We start from the raw sequence: 16,170 nt of genomic DNA, 5'->3' as shown, positions 1-16,170 counted from the left end.
TGTACAAGAACACAGAGAGGTAACGGATACACTGCAGAGAACTGAAAGTTGCACTGATGAGAGCAAATGTTGTCCGCTGTGTATCAAAACAATATTCAGCTTGAAGGCAATGGGAGGCAAGAAGATGATGGCAAAATGTCCAAAACTGTTTACTGAACAGGCTTTTTTCACTAACATTAACATAGTGTGGAAAACACAGCTTCCTCATTCATTCTACTATGATAGAAAAGTGATGGTAGTGACACAGAGGGCTCCTGCAAAAGAACGCAGCAAATAAAATTGGCTCCAAATGTTGCTGTAACGGCATTTTATTTCATTACTAACACAGTGGTTCCCAACCTGGGGTCCTTGATGGGGTTCCAGAAAATGGCAAATCTTTGAATCTATTCCTCTACTATTTCTAATCTATTTATCTTTTCACTTATTAGAACATAGCCCAATGAGAGAATGTACAAGAATGACAATTCTGTCCGTATGTTTCACACTATTCACTGTCAATCTACAGTGCAGACAGTTCGTTCTATAAAGAAGGATTAGTAACAAAAATGACATGATCACGTGGATTTTAATGGCAGCAAAAAAAAAAAAAAAGATATGAAGTTTATTTCAAAGGTCTATACTGTCCCAAAACACCAAACAAAGCCTCTACTACACAATAACATGAAATGCTGATGAATACTGTCGGTCAACTGTAATGCAGCTCTATAGAGTGAGAAGTTAAAGGACCAGTGTGTAGGATTTAGTGGCATCTAGCAGTGAAGTTGCAACTAACTCAAAACTGCTGGTTTCTGTATTTGACGACCTCGGAAAGGGAACAGGTTGTGAAGTCTGTAGGAGAAACTACGGTGGCCATGAAGCTACCGAAAGGCCCTATCTACAGCCAGTGTTTGGTTTGTCCATTTAGGCTACAGGAGAAACATTGTAGTTCAACATGGCAGCCTCCATCGATGGCTACCCACAGTGTCTGTAGATATAAACTAATTACTATATTCAGGTGATTATACACTAATGAATATACTATTCCATTTCTGCCAACAGAGCCTCCTTAATGTTACACACTGGACCTTTAAAGTTGCTACTGTTTGATAACCAGTTAAACACTCCTGGTAGCACGTTTAAATATTGACCTCACATCCGCCATTCACCTCACATGACCCGGCTTTTAAAAGCACGACAACAATGATAATGATGATGATGATGAGGGAAGTGAATGAGCACAAAGTGTCATGGGAGAGTCTGTAGTTCATTTGTAGAACAGCTGTGACTGTACGGTAATAACAAAGTCCTTTGGCTGCAAATAAAGCTGCTGCAACAGGAAATGACAGAGCTCGGGGAAGAAAACGTTACAGTAGGAGACGTGGCAGCACACTCGGCAGCCTGCTCTCTACAACAGCACCTCACATGTACCAACAGTCCCATGATTCAACTTCTATTAGCGTTGAAGGCTGAGAAAAGCACTATTTCAAGTGAACTTTATGTAACTGCGAGACATCATGCCCATCAAACTATGATGTAAGGCACCTTTTACAAGTGCTACGGGTCACGCATTTTCAAATAAAGTGGCTGATTCATGACTAGATACAGTATAAGGAGTCTAAAACCGCACATTAATAGCTACTGGCCCGCTGACAGCTACAGCACCAGTCTGGAGTCACGATAAATATGACTGCATGAACATTTTAAAAAGAGATACAAAATGAAACATGATAATATCAAAAAAAGACCTGAATATTCTCTTTTTTAAACCTAGAAAGTAACAGTCTTTTGGTTTCAATGGAACCAGATTTTTTTTTTTTTTGCATATGAGCAGGCTCAGAGAAAAAAATGTGATAAAAAAAAATTAAAAACAGCAAAAGATTTGACTCAAGTCATATAAATAAAAATATAAAAAGCAAATCATCTCTGTTGTATGACACACGTCACAGTATCAATCATTTGGAGTTTGTCTCCGGGGGAGGCCATTATTACATAACTCCCCCCGCTTTGATAAATAAGGATCCTCTCCATGACGGTACCTGTAATGGTAACTTTACAATATGTTGTGTCAATTCTTGGGATATTGCAGCAATAAATTAACCAGGCTGAGTGATCAGAAGTTTTTGAAGATCTCTAAGTCCTTCTGAGGCACGGGAGGGTCTTTCTTCCAGTCGTCCTCTGGGTAAACATCAAAGTTAGAGGTGTCACCCTCGTGGGAAACTTTAGGAACAATGGGAGGCTGTGGAGACAACGGAACATTTAGTACAAGTTCAAGGGCAGGTCTGAAACAATAAAGCTAATGGTATCTCAGGGTTTCACCATATTGGAAAATAGACAACGGCTTGACCTGAAAAAGGACCAGCACTAACTTTGTAGGATGCCAATTAGCCGATACTTGTAGCATGAATTTGGCTGCTATTAGCCTTCGTATTATTGTGGAGTAATGCCCTTAAAATGTAAGACAATAAAGGGATAGTTCAGGTAGTTTGAAGTGGAGTTGTATGAGGTACTGCATTGACCACCGCCTACAATGAGTATGGATACAGGGTGCACGGGTGGGTGGAAGAATGGATTCCACTAAAAAGCTGAAGCTGAAAAGAGGAAAGCTTCTACAACAGGATAATGATCCTAAAAATACCTCGAAATCCAGCATGGCCTACCTCAAGAGATGCAAGCTGAAGGTTTTGGAATGGCCCTCACAGTCCCCTGACTTAAATATCATTGAAATTCTGTGGGTAGATCTTCAAAGAGCTATGGATGCAAACCAGCCCAAGAATATTGCTTTGCAAGGAACAACGGGAAAAAACAAAACAAAAACCATATAATAGACTTTTAGCTGCTACAAAAACTGTCTGCAAGCTAAGCCAGGGAGTACTAACAATGTAGAAATGGTTGCCCACAACGAGGTTTTTATTTGTTGCTGAAAATATTATATTGTAAGTTTCATATCATTGAAAGGTTGTGTTTACATCTTTTCAATTAAAAAATCACCAAAATATGTTATTTGTCAAAGAGTTAGTGCCTCATATAACACCACTTCAAAATACCTGATCTCTCTCTTTAACCATCAGGTCAAACAGTCTGTAAAGCTGCAGGTCTTTTAGTGTTTTCTATATTGCAAATTACAACACTATATTCTGTTAACTAACTAAAGCTTCTTTTTTTGGCTTATCTGTTTGTTTTAGAAAAAGAAATCGATATAAATTAAAGATAATTCAGCTGTCCATTTTCCGCTTTAGGACAAGTTGCAGCTACACTGCTGCATGTTGATTTAATGGTTAAAGCACATTAACAGTTAATCAAATCATGATATAAAATTAAACTTAAAGAGAAAAGCAAAACATTTCTTGCAGGACCCGCTCCCTCTGTAGATAAAAACAGATCATTCTAAGGTAACAAACACAACATATTTTATTTTCAGCTAATTATACACTAATAAAAACATACCTATAAATATTATATTCCCAAAACACTAACTTGATATGCAGTTGAAGAAAACAGAGACTTTTGAAAACTGCTCTCACCTTCAGTTTCCTCAGAGGAACTGCCTCCCAGTCTATTGTCTTGAACCACCTTTGTTTCTTTACATCTTCTGCTCCATTCTGAAACAGAAACCATGGCTGTAAACACATACACTGTGCATACATACACATGCATGTATCTTATATTTAAGAGAAATCACATCCAGATGCACCAAACGTTCCTAAACATCCAAATCTGCTTATACCCAGGTGTTCCGAATGATGAATCTCATTTGATCTTAAATTGGAGGCATGTGGCCGATTGTTTATTTGCACAGGTAATGCCCCATAAACAACATGTAAGGGTGGTGTGCACATGGCCAAGAATTGGAGACATGCCACCAAAAAAGACGTGACAGATAGATAGAATCAAAGAAATCAGTGGGTACTAAGAAAATAAGAACAAATCTTGGATAGAAACAAAAATAAGAGAAACATTGTATGTACTGCTTCTTGCATGGGACCCAATGTTGTTTTTATTTTGACTTCTGTAGTGATATAGGTAATATTAAAAATGATATACCAGCCTGTCAGGAGTTGCTGCTCCTATAAAGATGAGTTCTGATGGCCAGTTTTATTCATTGTTAAAGCTGCAGTAAAAGCGTGCCTCAAAAAATGTCAGCAATCTGCCTTGTTTCAGTGGACACTCGTCACATCCCAGGATGGTTTAAATACAGATTCCCACCATAACAACAATAAACATCTGGGCATTTTTGAACATGAAAAGGTTCAGAAAGAAAAAATAACCGGTGGAAAATATCATCTGCCAGCATCTTCACTTCAATAACAACAACAGATACCACAGAGCTGGTGTCTCACACTAACACTAGAAACTGAATTAATGGATCTCCTGTTTGGAGGAATCTGCTGGGAATAACAAAGTCTAAACACACATGATACTCATCTCTTTCTTCCCGTGGTTTCTTTCAGTATAAAGTCAATACAGTCTAAAGTGCACAAAGGCAATTCGATTTTAACAGTTTTTAAACGGTAAAAAATGAATTACATTTATAGGTCTAGGGATGTAGTTGCAGATCGAAACTCCCTCCCTTCACCCTCCGCTTCCAAGCGTGAAGGAGAAACCATGGTGGCCCCTCTCTAAAGCTAGTGTGCGCTTTGTCCCCTCTGGACTACTGTAGAAACATGGCGGTTCAACATGGTCTTTAAATGATAAAATAATAGCAGAATTTGAAAATGCACCTTTTAAAGCAAACCCACAGACCATCAGCAGGAGCTCTGATAGGCCAGACCTAACACTCAACTTCTGCTAATACTCAACAGCTGGCCAATCAGAGCTCCTGCTGCTGCTCTGTGGGTTAGACTTAATTTTAATTTCATTTCATTTAACTGATCTGAGCTCCCGCTTTCTTTATGTCGATGAGATATTATCTCTGGTTATGAGAGGTGAAGCCATGGGAGTGGAGCGAACAGTGTGCACTTTGTTCCTACAGCTATAGCTAGCCAGCTGTGTGCAGATGTCAGTCTGATGTCTTGTCAATACAAACAGTGGGAGCAGATAAATTAGTGGGGACTGCTGCTGCCCTGTATGAGCTCAAACTGAGAATTAAAGTGGATGACGGTTTGTAGCCGTGTGGGATAACCTGTGTTTTTAGCCATGCTAGCAGCGTGGCTCTAGGGATATCAATGTTGTCCCTCGGTCCACAACTTTGGTCTGACTGAAACCTGCACAACTATTGGATGAATACAGTGCCGCAAGAGTACCAAAACATGGAACTCAGTTAGCATTTTAGCACTTCCAGTTCCCTCTCCTCTGAGTCAATGATTTGCTTCGATGCCTGAAATAAGTTCTGTGGTTAATGTGGTTTAACAGATTTTCACGTTTAGAATATATAAAAAAATCCGTCAGTAAATACCCCACCTGAGAATTTTGAAGCTTTTACTCGTGTCTTAAAAAACGCAGTTGCCAACAAGTGGCTAAATGAGACTACAGAGGTCGTCGGTGACATTAAACATCAGCACGGCAAACGCTGAGACTTAATTACTCACTAGTCCACCTTTACAGCCTTGCTGTGTTTATGCTCGCACTCACACGCAACCTATTCTTATTCAAACTTTCCAACTTGTAGATTTTAATTAGAAGATTTAATTACAAATAGGAAGTTTCGTGGTGATGACGTTAAAGTCATGCGACCGTGGTGTAGTTCATTTATAGCTGTGCTAAATAAAAAATGACCTTATTAGCCAGAGCTCCCAAAATCCCATTGGTTCTTGTCGACACCAACTCCCGGGTTGAACTACAAAAACACATCATCCTCGCATCACTCTATTACAACGAAAGGAATTCTGATCAGTTTAACAACTTTTCCTCTTGTGCCAACATCAGGTCAAAATTTTAGTTAGTCCTTTACTTTGCTTAAAATACAAAACTACACTTTTCCCATCAGCCTTAGCTGTGCTTTAGTTGTAACTCGCATGTAAACTACAAAAGGTGAACATGGAAAACATTACACCCCTAAAGATTAGCATGTTAGCATCATCATAATTAGAATGTTAGCAAGCTGGTGTTAGCATTTAGCTCAAGTAAGCGCTACCAAGCTGCTAGCATGGCTGTAAACTCTTAGTTAATGTTATCTTGTTTTTATTGCAAACTAAATAACAGCCTTGTAAGTTGAGCAAGTATTTTGCATATGTAGGTCAAAGGTGAGTTATTTAAAACATTTTTCAAGAAAACAAAATCTATACAATTTTATAACAGGGTAAAAAAAAACAGATTTAACATATTATTTGCATTTTGCAAAAATAGATAGATGTTTCTTTTTTTGTTGGTAAAATAAAATATTATCAGGACTTTGTAAATCAAATGAGATAATAATCAATTGGATGATATTAAAATGCTTACACAACTTTAAATTAAAGCAAAAATGGAGTTAAAACTGTACATAAACTTCGAGATGGAATATGATCGGTAGATAAATTAGCAAATGAGACAAAAAAATACCATTTAAAATCCTTTAAAAAATATATTTTGTGACGGTAATGTAATTTCATCAGTGAAAGAAGAGGAAATATGATATATATAATTATCAGTTCCTTTTTCAAATGAATTAAATACATTTATAATAGCTTTTTAGAATTTTGGAATGTATGAACCGACTGTAATTAAACTCTGTTATTATAGTGGCACTGTCCAGCCTCTGTAAATGAGGAAAGACAGCCTGTGAGTGCACAGAAGCATCAGTGCTGTTAATGAACGATGTGACTGGAATATTGGCAGCCACAAATCAATATCATCTTGTCTGGGATTATGTGGAGTTAATCACTGGGTTTAGAGGAGTATTTGTTTTATTGAGAGCAGCTCTCAGTCTCCCGCTCTTTTCACTACTGTTAATTGAAATGCTCCAGTCCTCCAGTTTGAATGGGAATCTACACAGCCTCCCATTGATGAGTGATGAAGTGGCAGGCTCCCAGTAAAATGTAAAACGTACACACCATTTTCCACTCTGTAATTCCTCCAAGGGATCACTGAAAGTGGAATTAGTGGAAATGCGTTTCACCCACATTTCAGGCCTTCTTCTGTGTTTAGGTCCTGTAGTGTAGCTAAAGTGTCAAATGGAGCGGACTAATGTGTTTTTTAATCCCTGTCATAATCAGAAGACAGACTCGGTATGAGGGTGTCAAAAAGATTAATTCACTCCAGACTAACAGTTCACTTTGCTAAAGGAGGCTCGCTGCACATGAAGCAGCAGTTGGATGGAAAAGGTCAAGATGGGGTCAAATCTACCCTTCCTAAGTTCCGCTCCTTTTTCCTCTGAGCTCCAATAACAGTTTAACAATCCTCTGCCAACTTTCTCCTTTTCCTGTACTTAGATATGCTATGTGCTAGGATTGTCTATGTTGAAAAGACAATCACATTTTGAAGATGGTTGTAAGACAAAAGTGACAAATATACAGTCACATCTTAAGTTAGTAAGTTAGTAAAATGATAGCTAACTAATATACTGATGTAGATTAGCTAGTATTTTGTACTGTAGCAAAATGCTAGCTAGCTAATGAGTTATGCCTTTTAGCTAGCTAATTAGCTACAGCTTGCTAACATTAGCTACCTAACTTAAGTTTTGATGTGTTTTATCTTTTAGCCATCTTCAAAACTTGGTTGTCTATTCAACATAGACTAGCCTATCATAACCTAGCAGAGAGCATATCTAAGCACAGGTAGGAAAAAGTTGACCGTGGCTTGCTTAACTGTTTATCAATTAAATGTTCTGCTGCGTGGAGCACAGTCCAAAAAGGGGCGGGACTTCAGGAAGGCTCAATTGCTAAAGGCAGAAATTATTATTGCTAAACTGGTTAATCAATTCTCTGAAGAAAGAGAATAATATTATAATTATATAATATGTTATCTCAAATTATTCCTTGTAGATTGGTCAAAGATTGGATTTCAATATCTGAGGCATGAAAACACATTGTAAACTTGCTTTCATTAATATTTAGATTACAAGTCAGACATATTACAAATGGAAACACCCACAGAAAGACACCCACCCTGCTGAAAGGGGAAAAGTCCAAACAATCCTTTTATAAATTTCTCTTCATTTATGACTAACTGGAACCATGTGGAGCTTCAGTCACACTGTGGGCCTGTCCTGTCCTGTCCTGGACCCCAGACCGCTGACGTCAAACTACTTACTGAAGGTATGCAATATGGTGAGCTGCCATGTGTATCAGGGAGACACGAAGTCTAACCAACTCACCTTCATGTTGCCTAGCCGTCTGGCTCGGTCAATGACCAGAAATTTCTTGATGAGGTCTCTGGGGGAAAAAAGAAACAGTGAATGAATCCAAAGCGGTACATGTGCCCCCCCACCACCCTCTCTCTCTTTCTCAAGGAAAAACTGTCAGATGGTCCTCCCCAGCGCTGTCAGAATGACAAATGCACCCTCACCAAAGGTAGCCTGACAGCCTGTTGAAGGTGACGAGGGGTGGCTAAGTAAGTTGTGTCCCTTTGACAATCTTTTAATTGAAGAAAGTGAGCACTTTTTTTGCAGACAGGACTTTTCTGAGACTAGTACACGTGATGTAGACATCTCTGAGAAGAGAATGAGGATGATTCACAGGGGTTTTAAAATGGCAGAGTGTAGGCTTTCGGATGAAATGTGATAGCTGCTGACGAACAGAGAGCTTTTGATAAAGGTGCCGTATCTCACGCCCGACGAGCTGCTGACAGGCTCATAAATACAGCGGCTGGATGTTGACAAGTCAGCTATTTCTCTGTTTTTGACGGAATCCTTCCTATGCTTAAAGACCGGAGTGATATGTCACAGAGAAATATTTTAATCAGCACCGGGGAGGGAGGGGGGGTATTTGTATTTATGCCTTTTCATGGATTTCATGAAGGAGAATTCATCCGTAAATGATGGGGACAAAACCAGAAGGGAGATCGGGGAAAAAAAAGATATATTCTTTGGTTCATTTTTTCAACAACATTTGCTTTTCCCTTTTCCAATTACAATTTGAGGTTTTCCCCTTTAAGCTGCACTAATCACTATTAAAGAATATTATCACCAACTCTGCAGTTCACCCTCAGCAGCTCTAAAAAGCTTCTGTTAGTTGGTTTTTAATGTTTCCAGCAGCAGATGTTGTCAGTGAAAAAGTTCTGATAAAGCCACTGTACGCTACCTGCTCAGCACCAACCAGCAGACAGTTAATAAGTAGTGTTGAAATTTAATTCTGAATTTTGTAAAGTAAGTCTGTTTGCAGCAGCTGCCTTACAGCCATTTTCGACAACACAAATGAACAGCATTACATCGATTTTACAGCATAAAGTTAGTTTAGGATAAGGCTACCTGTGTTGCATAACAGATTATGTGTTAGTTGTTATTCATTCACACTTGATTTTTTCCCTCCAAACTGCCGTCTCACTGGTTGATTAAGAAAGCCTTTATGCTGCTAAAGACAAGTATATCCAGCTGCCTACAAGTATGGCTGGTGGGCTGTTTGGGTCACAGAAGTAATTACATTTATCTCAACATGCCAGGCTAATGCGAGATTCATAAATGAGACATGAAAAAATAATGTTTTTTTTTTGTTTTTTTAAGGCCCACGTGATTTTTTTTCCCCTTCTGGCATGAGTGGTGAGATCGTTAAAGCATTAGGACCAATCAGAGGCAGAGTAGGGAGGGTCTTCCAATGAGGTGAAGTTTGCAAAAGTTATTCACGTTATAAAACAATAAATAACAATAAAACAAAAAAATACATTTTGATGTTCATAAATATCAACATTTATGTATACATATATTTCTAACAGTTAGAGTATTATAATTCATAGTTTATCCTCATTTCTGCATAGATGCTAAAATACCTACATTTTTATTGATTTCTCAAATTGATTTGTTTTTCTAAGTCACCTTTTGTTTGCAGTCTCTCTGCTGGACGTGTAAACAGACAACTGCTTGCTAACAATGTTTTCAGCTTGTTACAGTACCAAAAATGTCAATTCAGCTGCTTTATTTTCAAATTGAGCCTTTCCATATTTATATTCACTGATTGTTTTAATGTTTTGTGTTGTGTTTTGTTTTTAATTTACTGTAAACATCTACTTAAGCCTGATTTTCCTTAGAAATAGATCAAAAACATTTTCTCTTTTAATTTTCTTTCACCACAGACTTGAAGAGTTATTGTGCTGTATTATTCATGAAAGAGTAGAACTGAGCTCTTTATTATTCAAGTGGCTGAGCTCCACTGCAGCAGTTGCTCAAGAGCACTGTGACACTAGCTTTTTAAAGTATGTTTAGTGTTACTCATTAAAGTCCCTCTAAGAAATTCCTCTCAGCCTCCAAACACGTCTCAGGGATTACGCACAAGCTTCCCACCACATATAGACAGCAGAGGAAGACATGGAGGTGGTGCAGAGGGTGTAAGGTCGGCCAATACAATGTCAACAGGTCCATAACATCTCCTTAACAACCAACTAATTTTATGACTAATGCCATACAAGACTTTTACTGCTGGGGTCACCCTGGGACAGTTCTCCAGTCTGTCTGATTGTCTATGCTCAGAAGCAGCGGTCTGCCTATAGTCCTCTGCAAGGCCTTTCACTTCTTGATGGATGGCGGTGTGTGACGTGGAACTGTGTAAGAGTGATATAAATGGTGGAAATATTAAAAATCCTTCTGTCTGCTGGCTGCAAGATAGATGGCTTAACAGTGGGAAGCTGTGGCTTCGCTGAATTATCAGGGGAAGCACTGTGTGTCTGGGCTCTCCGGGGCCACTGTGTCAGGACTGATTGAGTGAGTGCATACACACACACACACACACACTACACACACACACACACACACACACACACACACACCAGAACCACAGACACACACAGACACACGCAGACACAGACACACACAGACACACACAACCAGAGTACACTGAGCCTGTAATCTTGCACATTCCTGTGCCCTCCAGCTGTTCTAATGGCCACTGTGAGCGGTGGGGGAACCGGTCCAAATCAGCTGGGTGTGTCATTAGCGACTGCAGGTCAACCTGAAGCCCCTCTTTAGCTCCAGGGAGCTCATTGTCCCCACGTTAAAGGGACGCTGCAGCACTTAGAGACCCCAATCCACGGCCAATGTGGCCCCCACAATCGTTTGAAGTATTATGCTTAAATAGTCATTTAAATGGTAGGGTGGGTTGGGTGGAGTGTGTCAGTGACCCTCAGTAGGGAGACTATCACTTCCTGACTGGCCACAGCTTATGAACACGTCCACCTGCAGACCAGGTTTTGGTTTCAAATGATGTGATAGATGATGAGTCCTGGCACTAGGGAGGCAGCTACAGAAAAGGACACTGAGGTTCTCGTGAGGTTTTTTTCCAGCAGGAATTTGGGGGAGGCTTTGCATTCTAAAGTTAAAGGACCAGTGTGTAGGATTTACTGGCATCTAGCGGTGTAGTTGCAGATCACAACTCCCTCGCTTCACCCTTCCCTTCCAATAGCAAAAGGAAAATACAAATGAAAGATTAAACTATAAAAATAAAACTGGGCGATAATTTAAGTTTCAAGATGATACAAACAAAAGGATGGAGATTTAAACTATGAATGTTACAATTTGGGGATAATACAGTTGCAAATGACTATGTAAAACAACCCCAATTCACTCATCTGCACACATGAACGTAAAGAATCATCCCATCTCATATGTTAAGAAGGGGCCCCAGTGATAAGACATTACAGATGTGGTGGTGTTCCACTTTGCCAAAGATATAGTGTCTTCTGTCTGTAAAAATTGGAGATTTTATTTTTAGGCCACATCTTCCAGTCCTAATCCCACTTGTTATGAACCAGAATTTCCCTGTAATTGAACACCAGTCTGTCTGACAGCCTCCTTTTCACCACACTCATCCTCAGAAGCCAGAAGCTCGTAAAAAGGCAATCACCTATGAGATAGCAAGATTTATTTGAAGGATACGCAGCTCATTGGCTTTGTTTCTGGAGGAGGTTGTCAGGATAATGACAGAGCTGGGGCCGGCATATTAAATTCACAGTGGCATCATGATCTCCAGACACACAGTGCAGTTGTACGACACCACATGGGAAAATATAAAGACTGTGCTGAAAGGTGAAACACTCTCTGTAGGGAGGGGGGATTAATTACCCTATAGCGAACAAATTATGTGTTAACTTAAATTAGTTTGAACTTGACTTTTAGAAAGTGACTTCTCTAGTATATGCAAAGACATTAATGATTAATGTATGCTGAAAATACACACACACACACACACACATACAGATTCTTGGTGTAATTTGACCCTGACCTGGTGTCTGGAACTTACTTGACATAAAAATCCAGATGGCGTGGGAATTCCAGTTTTCCGGCTAGGATCTTCTGATAAATTCCGAACGGATTGTCATCAAAGAATGGCGGGTACCTGTGGAGAGAAATAAATGTCATCTCCAGCCTCCTCCTCTGATGCTGCACACACACTGTCACAGTTTGCAAACTCAATTTGTGCTCGGCAAAAAAACAGCATGATGCAAGGAAAAGGTAAAGCAAGCAAGAGCTTACACGCATTCACCTGGATAAGTCTGAACAAAATGGCGAGCGAACATGTGGAGAGGTCACCATTAACAATGGGGAGGAGGGGTATGAAAACTTTCAGCAGTAGACAAAACAGCTTTTGTTCACAGCTATTTTGACCATTCTGTGTGCGTGTTAGTGTTTCTACCACCCACAGGCCTTCTGCTGCCGCACTCCACTGAATGCTTTCCCAGCTCTCCTTTTACTCCCTCTGCTCCGGCCTGGACAAGTCATTACCCACAAATTACATAATGGGACGGGCCTCTGAATGTATTACGCATGGAGCAGACAGGCGCATAATCGCACCAGTTTGTCACACGCTGCTTGCCTTCCCGGTGAAAAGCTCCAGAGTCAGGAGACTGTGGGATGGGGGGCGCCTGGGAGCTTGCTGTGCACCACAGACTCCACTAGTGTTTTTTTTTTTTGTTTCGTTTTCCAAAACTGGTGCTGTCATAGGTGGAAAATCTGGGTCACTGCGGCGAAATGGGAGTAGGACGACATGATATGACTATTTTCTAACAGGAGACAATGAAATCTATGACGAATACATAACAGTTTTGTAATTAGTTTTATATGGATAGAGAAAGGATTTAAACAATGTTATGATAAAACTCTCATTAACACCCTGAGAACAAACTGTATTCACGAACCAAAATAACACATTACAATCTGCTGAAAAGGGGGTATACAACAAAAAGGTTTAGTCTTTTGTCATCAGAGACGTCATTTACAAGTTTGTTAATGCTTGATGAGTCATGACTGTTATTCTTTTTATCCGAGTTCACAATCAGTTTTGATACTGACTTAGATGAGGTATCTGAAGAACAGGGGTAGTGCAGTGGATAATAAATAAGGATTCAAACAGCCCTTTTCAATAGGGATGCACTGATATATTGGCTCAGCGGTATCGGCTGATATTCGCCTTGTTGTCTGATATGGGCCTATCGGCAAAAATAGTAAATAAAATGGCACTCACCAATATCAGTGGCAGATGTTTATCTGTTAAATCTCTAAATGTTGTCTTGGGTATTTCCAGCCAAGCCATTTTGATGAAATTATCACAATTTTAAACTTAGCTTTAGTTTGTCCAACATAATTTCTTAAAGGGCAGATGGAAATTTGAGGATCTGATGATTATTTCTGTTTTCAGTTACTAGCTATGATTTCTAGCATGTTCAGCCACAGACTCATCCAGCTACGTGCCTTAAAGTGCTTAGGAGGCTCATTCATGCAATCAGCCATCCGACACCACAGTGCCACAGCACCCAGTACCTCCTCCACTGACTGACTCTAAACACACCACTCAATCAAACTGTCAATCACATCACAGAATTTACAAATGTACATACACAATACCTTTAGAAACAGTGCACACGTACATATACACAAGCCACATTATATTCTATGTTACTGCATATAGTGTATATAGTCATTGTATTTTCTTTATTCTTTGTAGTACATTCCCCTTTTCTCTTATGGAGGATCAATAAAGGAACATCTTATTATATTGTAAATGGTGTAGTTTTTGTGGTTTGTATACTATATAATATTTTTGGAGTATTTTTGCCTTTATTGGATCGGAGAGCTGAAGACAGACAGGAAAGGGAGGGAGAGAGGGGAGGACACGCAGCACAGGACCTGCAAAAACTCAACCAGGCAAGCTTTCAGGGCGCCCTAATTTTAATGATTTTGAAAAGAAAACATGAATTTCAAACCCAACGATGGGTTGAACTTAATGCTTCTGCAGCTGTTTTAATGTCAAAGCATTCAGTTCAGACTAGTGCCGGGTTGAGATTTTTAAGACAAATGTTACCTGTCCAAATAGTAAGACTAGTCTTGTGGCATATATTCACAGGACACCAACATGTAAAATTGCAATCACATTTACATTTACAGTGGCGGCTGTGGCTCAGAGGCAGAGCGGGTCGTCCCCAATCAGAAGGTTGTTGGTTCAATCCCGGCTCTCCTGCCACGTGTCGAAGTATCCTTGAGCAAGATACTGAACCCCAAGTTGCTCCCCGATGCAGATAGCATCGGTGTGTGAATGTGTATGAATGAGTTAGTTTCCTGTTCGATGGACTTTGCATGTTTGAATGTGTGTGAAAGGGTGAATGTTGCACGTAGTGTAAAAGCGCTTTGAGTGGTCGGAAGACTAGAAAGGCGCTATACAAGTACAGGTCCATTTACCATTATGTAACAAAAAGAAGCTTAATGCAATGGCTGTCATGGGACATACTGAGGATATTAATACTCCTAATGGAAGTATCTTTTATTTTAATGTTCCCATGAGCTTTGCTTTGGAGAAAAACTCAGGAAAAAAATTAAAAATACATTTTTAGCCCCACTTCTGGTAAGACTGAGGTGTGATTTATCTTAAAAGCTACCACAGATGTTAGAGTTATTAAAATGCGTGTCCTAAGTCAAAAACTACTCCAGCTCCATGACACTTTGCCTTTGTGGGATGACAGGCTGGTGTGATAGGACAGAGTGTTTCTCCTCTAGGATCTCTGTCTCTAATCACCCGGCTGACGCTCCACTGAGCTGAGGTGGACGAAGACTGACCGGGGAGCCAAGGAGAGGTAAGAGAAGGGAAAGAGGTCAATTTCATTTTTATGCAGTCAATCCAGAAAATTGAGTTCGGGAATAGACACGGTTTAATTAAAATTCCAAAGTGGAATTCGTCTTCACATTAAAATACTTTTTGATGCAACTTATTTCAATAATTAGCATGAAAGTGACCCTCAACCAAGCTCAGGCCACTGGGACTGTGAAGCTCTCTAAGTCGCCATAGGTTTCCAACAAACTGGAGCAGGTCTTCGTCTGTAGGGTATAGATAAATACAGGACGCAGATTTTTAGTGTGAGGAGTCAGGAGTCAGACTTCATATACACAGCTACGTGTACAACTCCATATACACACAGGATGATTGGTTTCCATTAAGACCAGAAATCTGGTCCTGAAGGCAGGATTATGAAGGGAAGACCCATTCTTTTTCTTCCACTCTCTCTTGGCTTCCTCCCTTGGGGGCCCTGACCCTTCACTCAATGTTTTTTTCAACTTGTGCTTCACCCAGGAGGAGGATGATCTACCGCCGCTTACTTTTCAGAAGCAGCCGCTACATTCTTGGATCAGGACCTTTGACGAACAGCTATAATACTGCAAGATGAAGAGAGCTCTTTGTCTGGGGGGGTCTTACAGTAGTCCCCCTCCCTGGACACGTCTGCTGATGCACTAAGGGCAGCACAGCATCCAGTCTCTGCCAGGGACTGCAGCACTTCAAAGCCTGCCCTGATGAATGCTGAGAGAAGGTCACATTCCTACCACAAATTCAAAGCTGCGTAGCTTTTCCTACCAGGATATAAAGAACATGGATGTAGGGGTGGGGGTAAGCCGGCTCACACACAGGTGACCTTTTATGGAGACTGGAGAACCATTAATTTAAGCCGTAAGGTTTGACCAATAACGGGTGTAAATGAAGGCATATATCTCAGCATTTTGCTTGTTTCTGTGAAGAAAACTAAATAAAACTGTTTTGAAGTTTAGATTGTTATTTAAGACTTTGAAGGCATGAACACAAGCTATATTCACAGAGCCTTCACTCTCTGATAAACAGCCACGTCTTGCATTAGAAAAGTTCAAACAACCAA

The 16,170-nt window shown here is 40.0% G+C and overlaps 1 protein-coding gene across 1 annotated transcript in view; it reads right to left on the bottom strand.

Moving 5' to 3' along the window:
* Positions 1–292: 292 nt before the first annotated feature.
* prkx (protein kinase X-linked) overlaps positions 293–16,170 on the bottom strand; it is a 36,831-nt gene continuing 20,953 nt past the window's right edge. The window contains exons 5-8 of the mRNA XM_035677637.1: positions 12,279–12,374; positions 8,210–8,267; positions 3,501–3,578; positions 293–2,215 (exon numbers count right to left, since the gene is read on the bottom strand). Of these exons, the coding sequence (XP_035533530.1) occupies positions 2,090–2,215; positions 3,501–3,578; positions 8,210–8,267; positions 12,279–12,374 (358 nt within the window). The 3' untranslated portion in view covers positions 293–2,089. The remainder of the gene's footprint in view (positions 2,216–3,500; positions 3,579–8,209; positions 8,268–12,278; positions 12,375–16,170) is intronic.

Source organism: Morone saxatilis, unplaced genomic scaffold (genome assembly GCF_004916995.1).
Source record: "Morone saxatilis isolate NCDOM2014 unplaced genomic scaffold, NCSU_SB_2.0 Contig6, whole genome shotgun sequence".
Taxonomy (NCBI): Eukaryota; Metazoa; Chordata; class Actinopteri; family Moronidae; genus Morone; species Morone saxatilis.
This window is presented reverse-complemented; position numbering and strand designations above follow the sequence as displayed.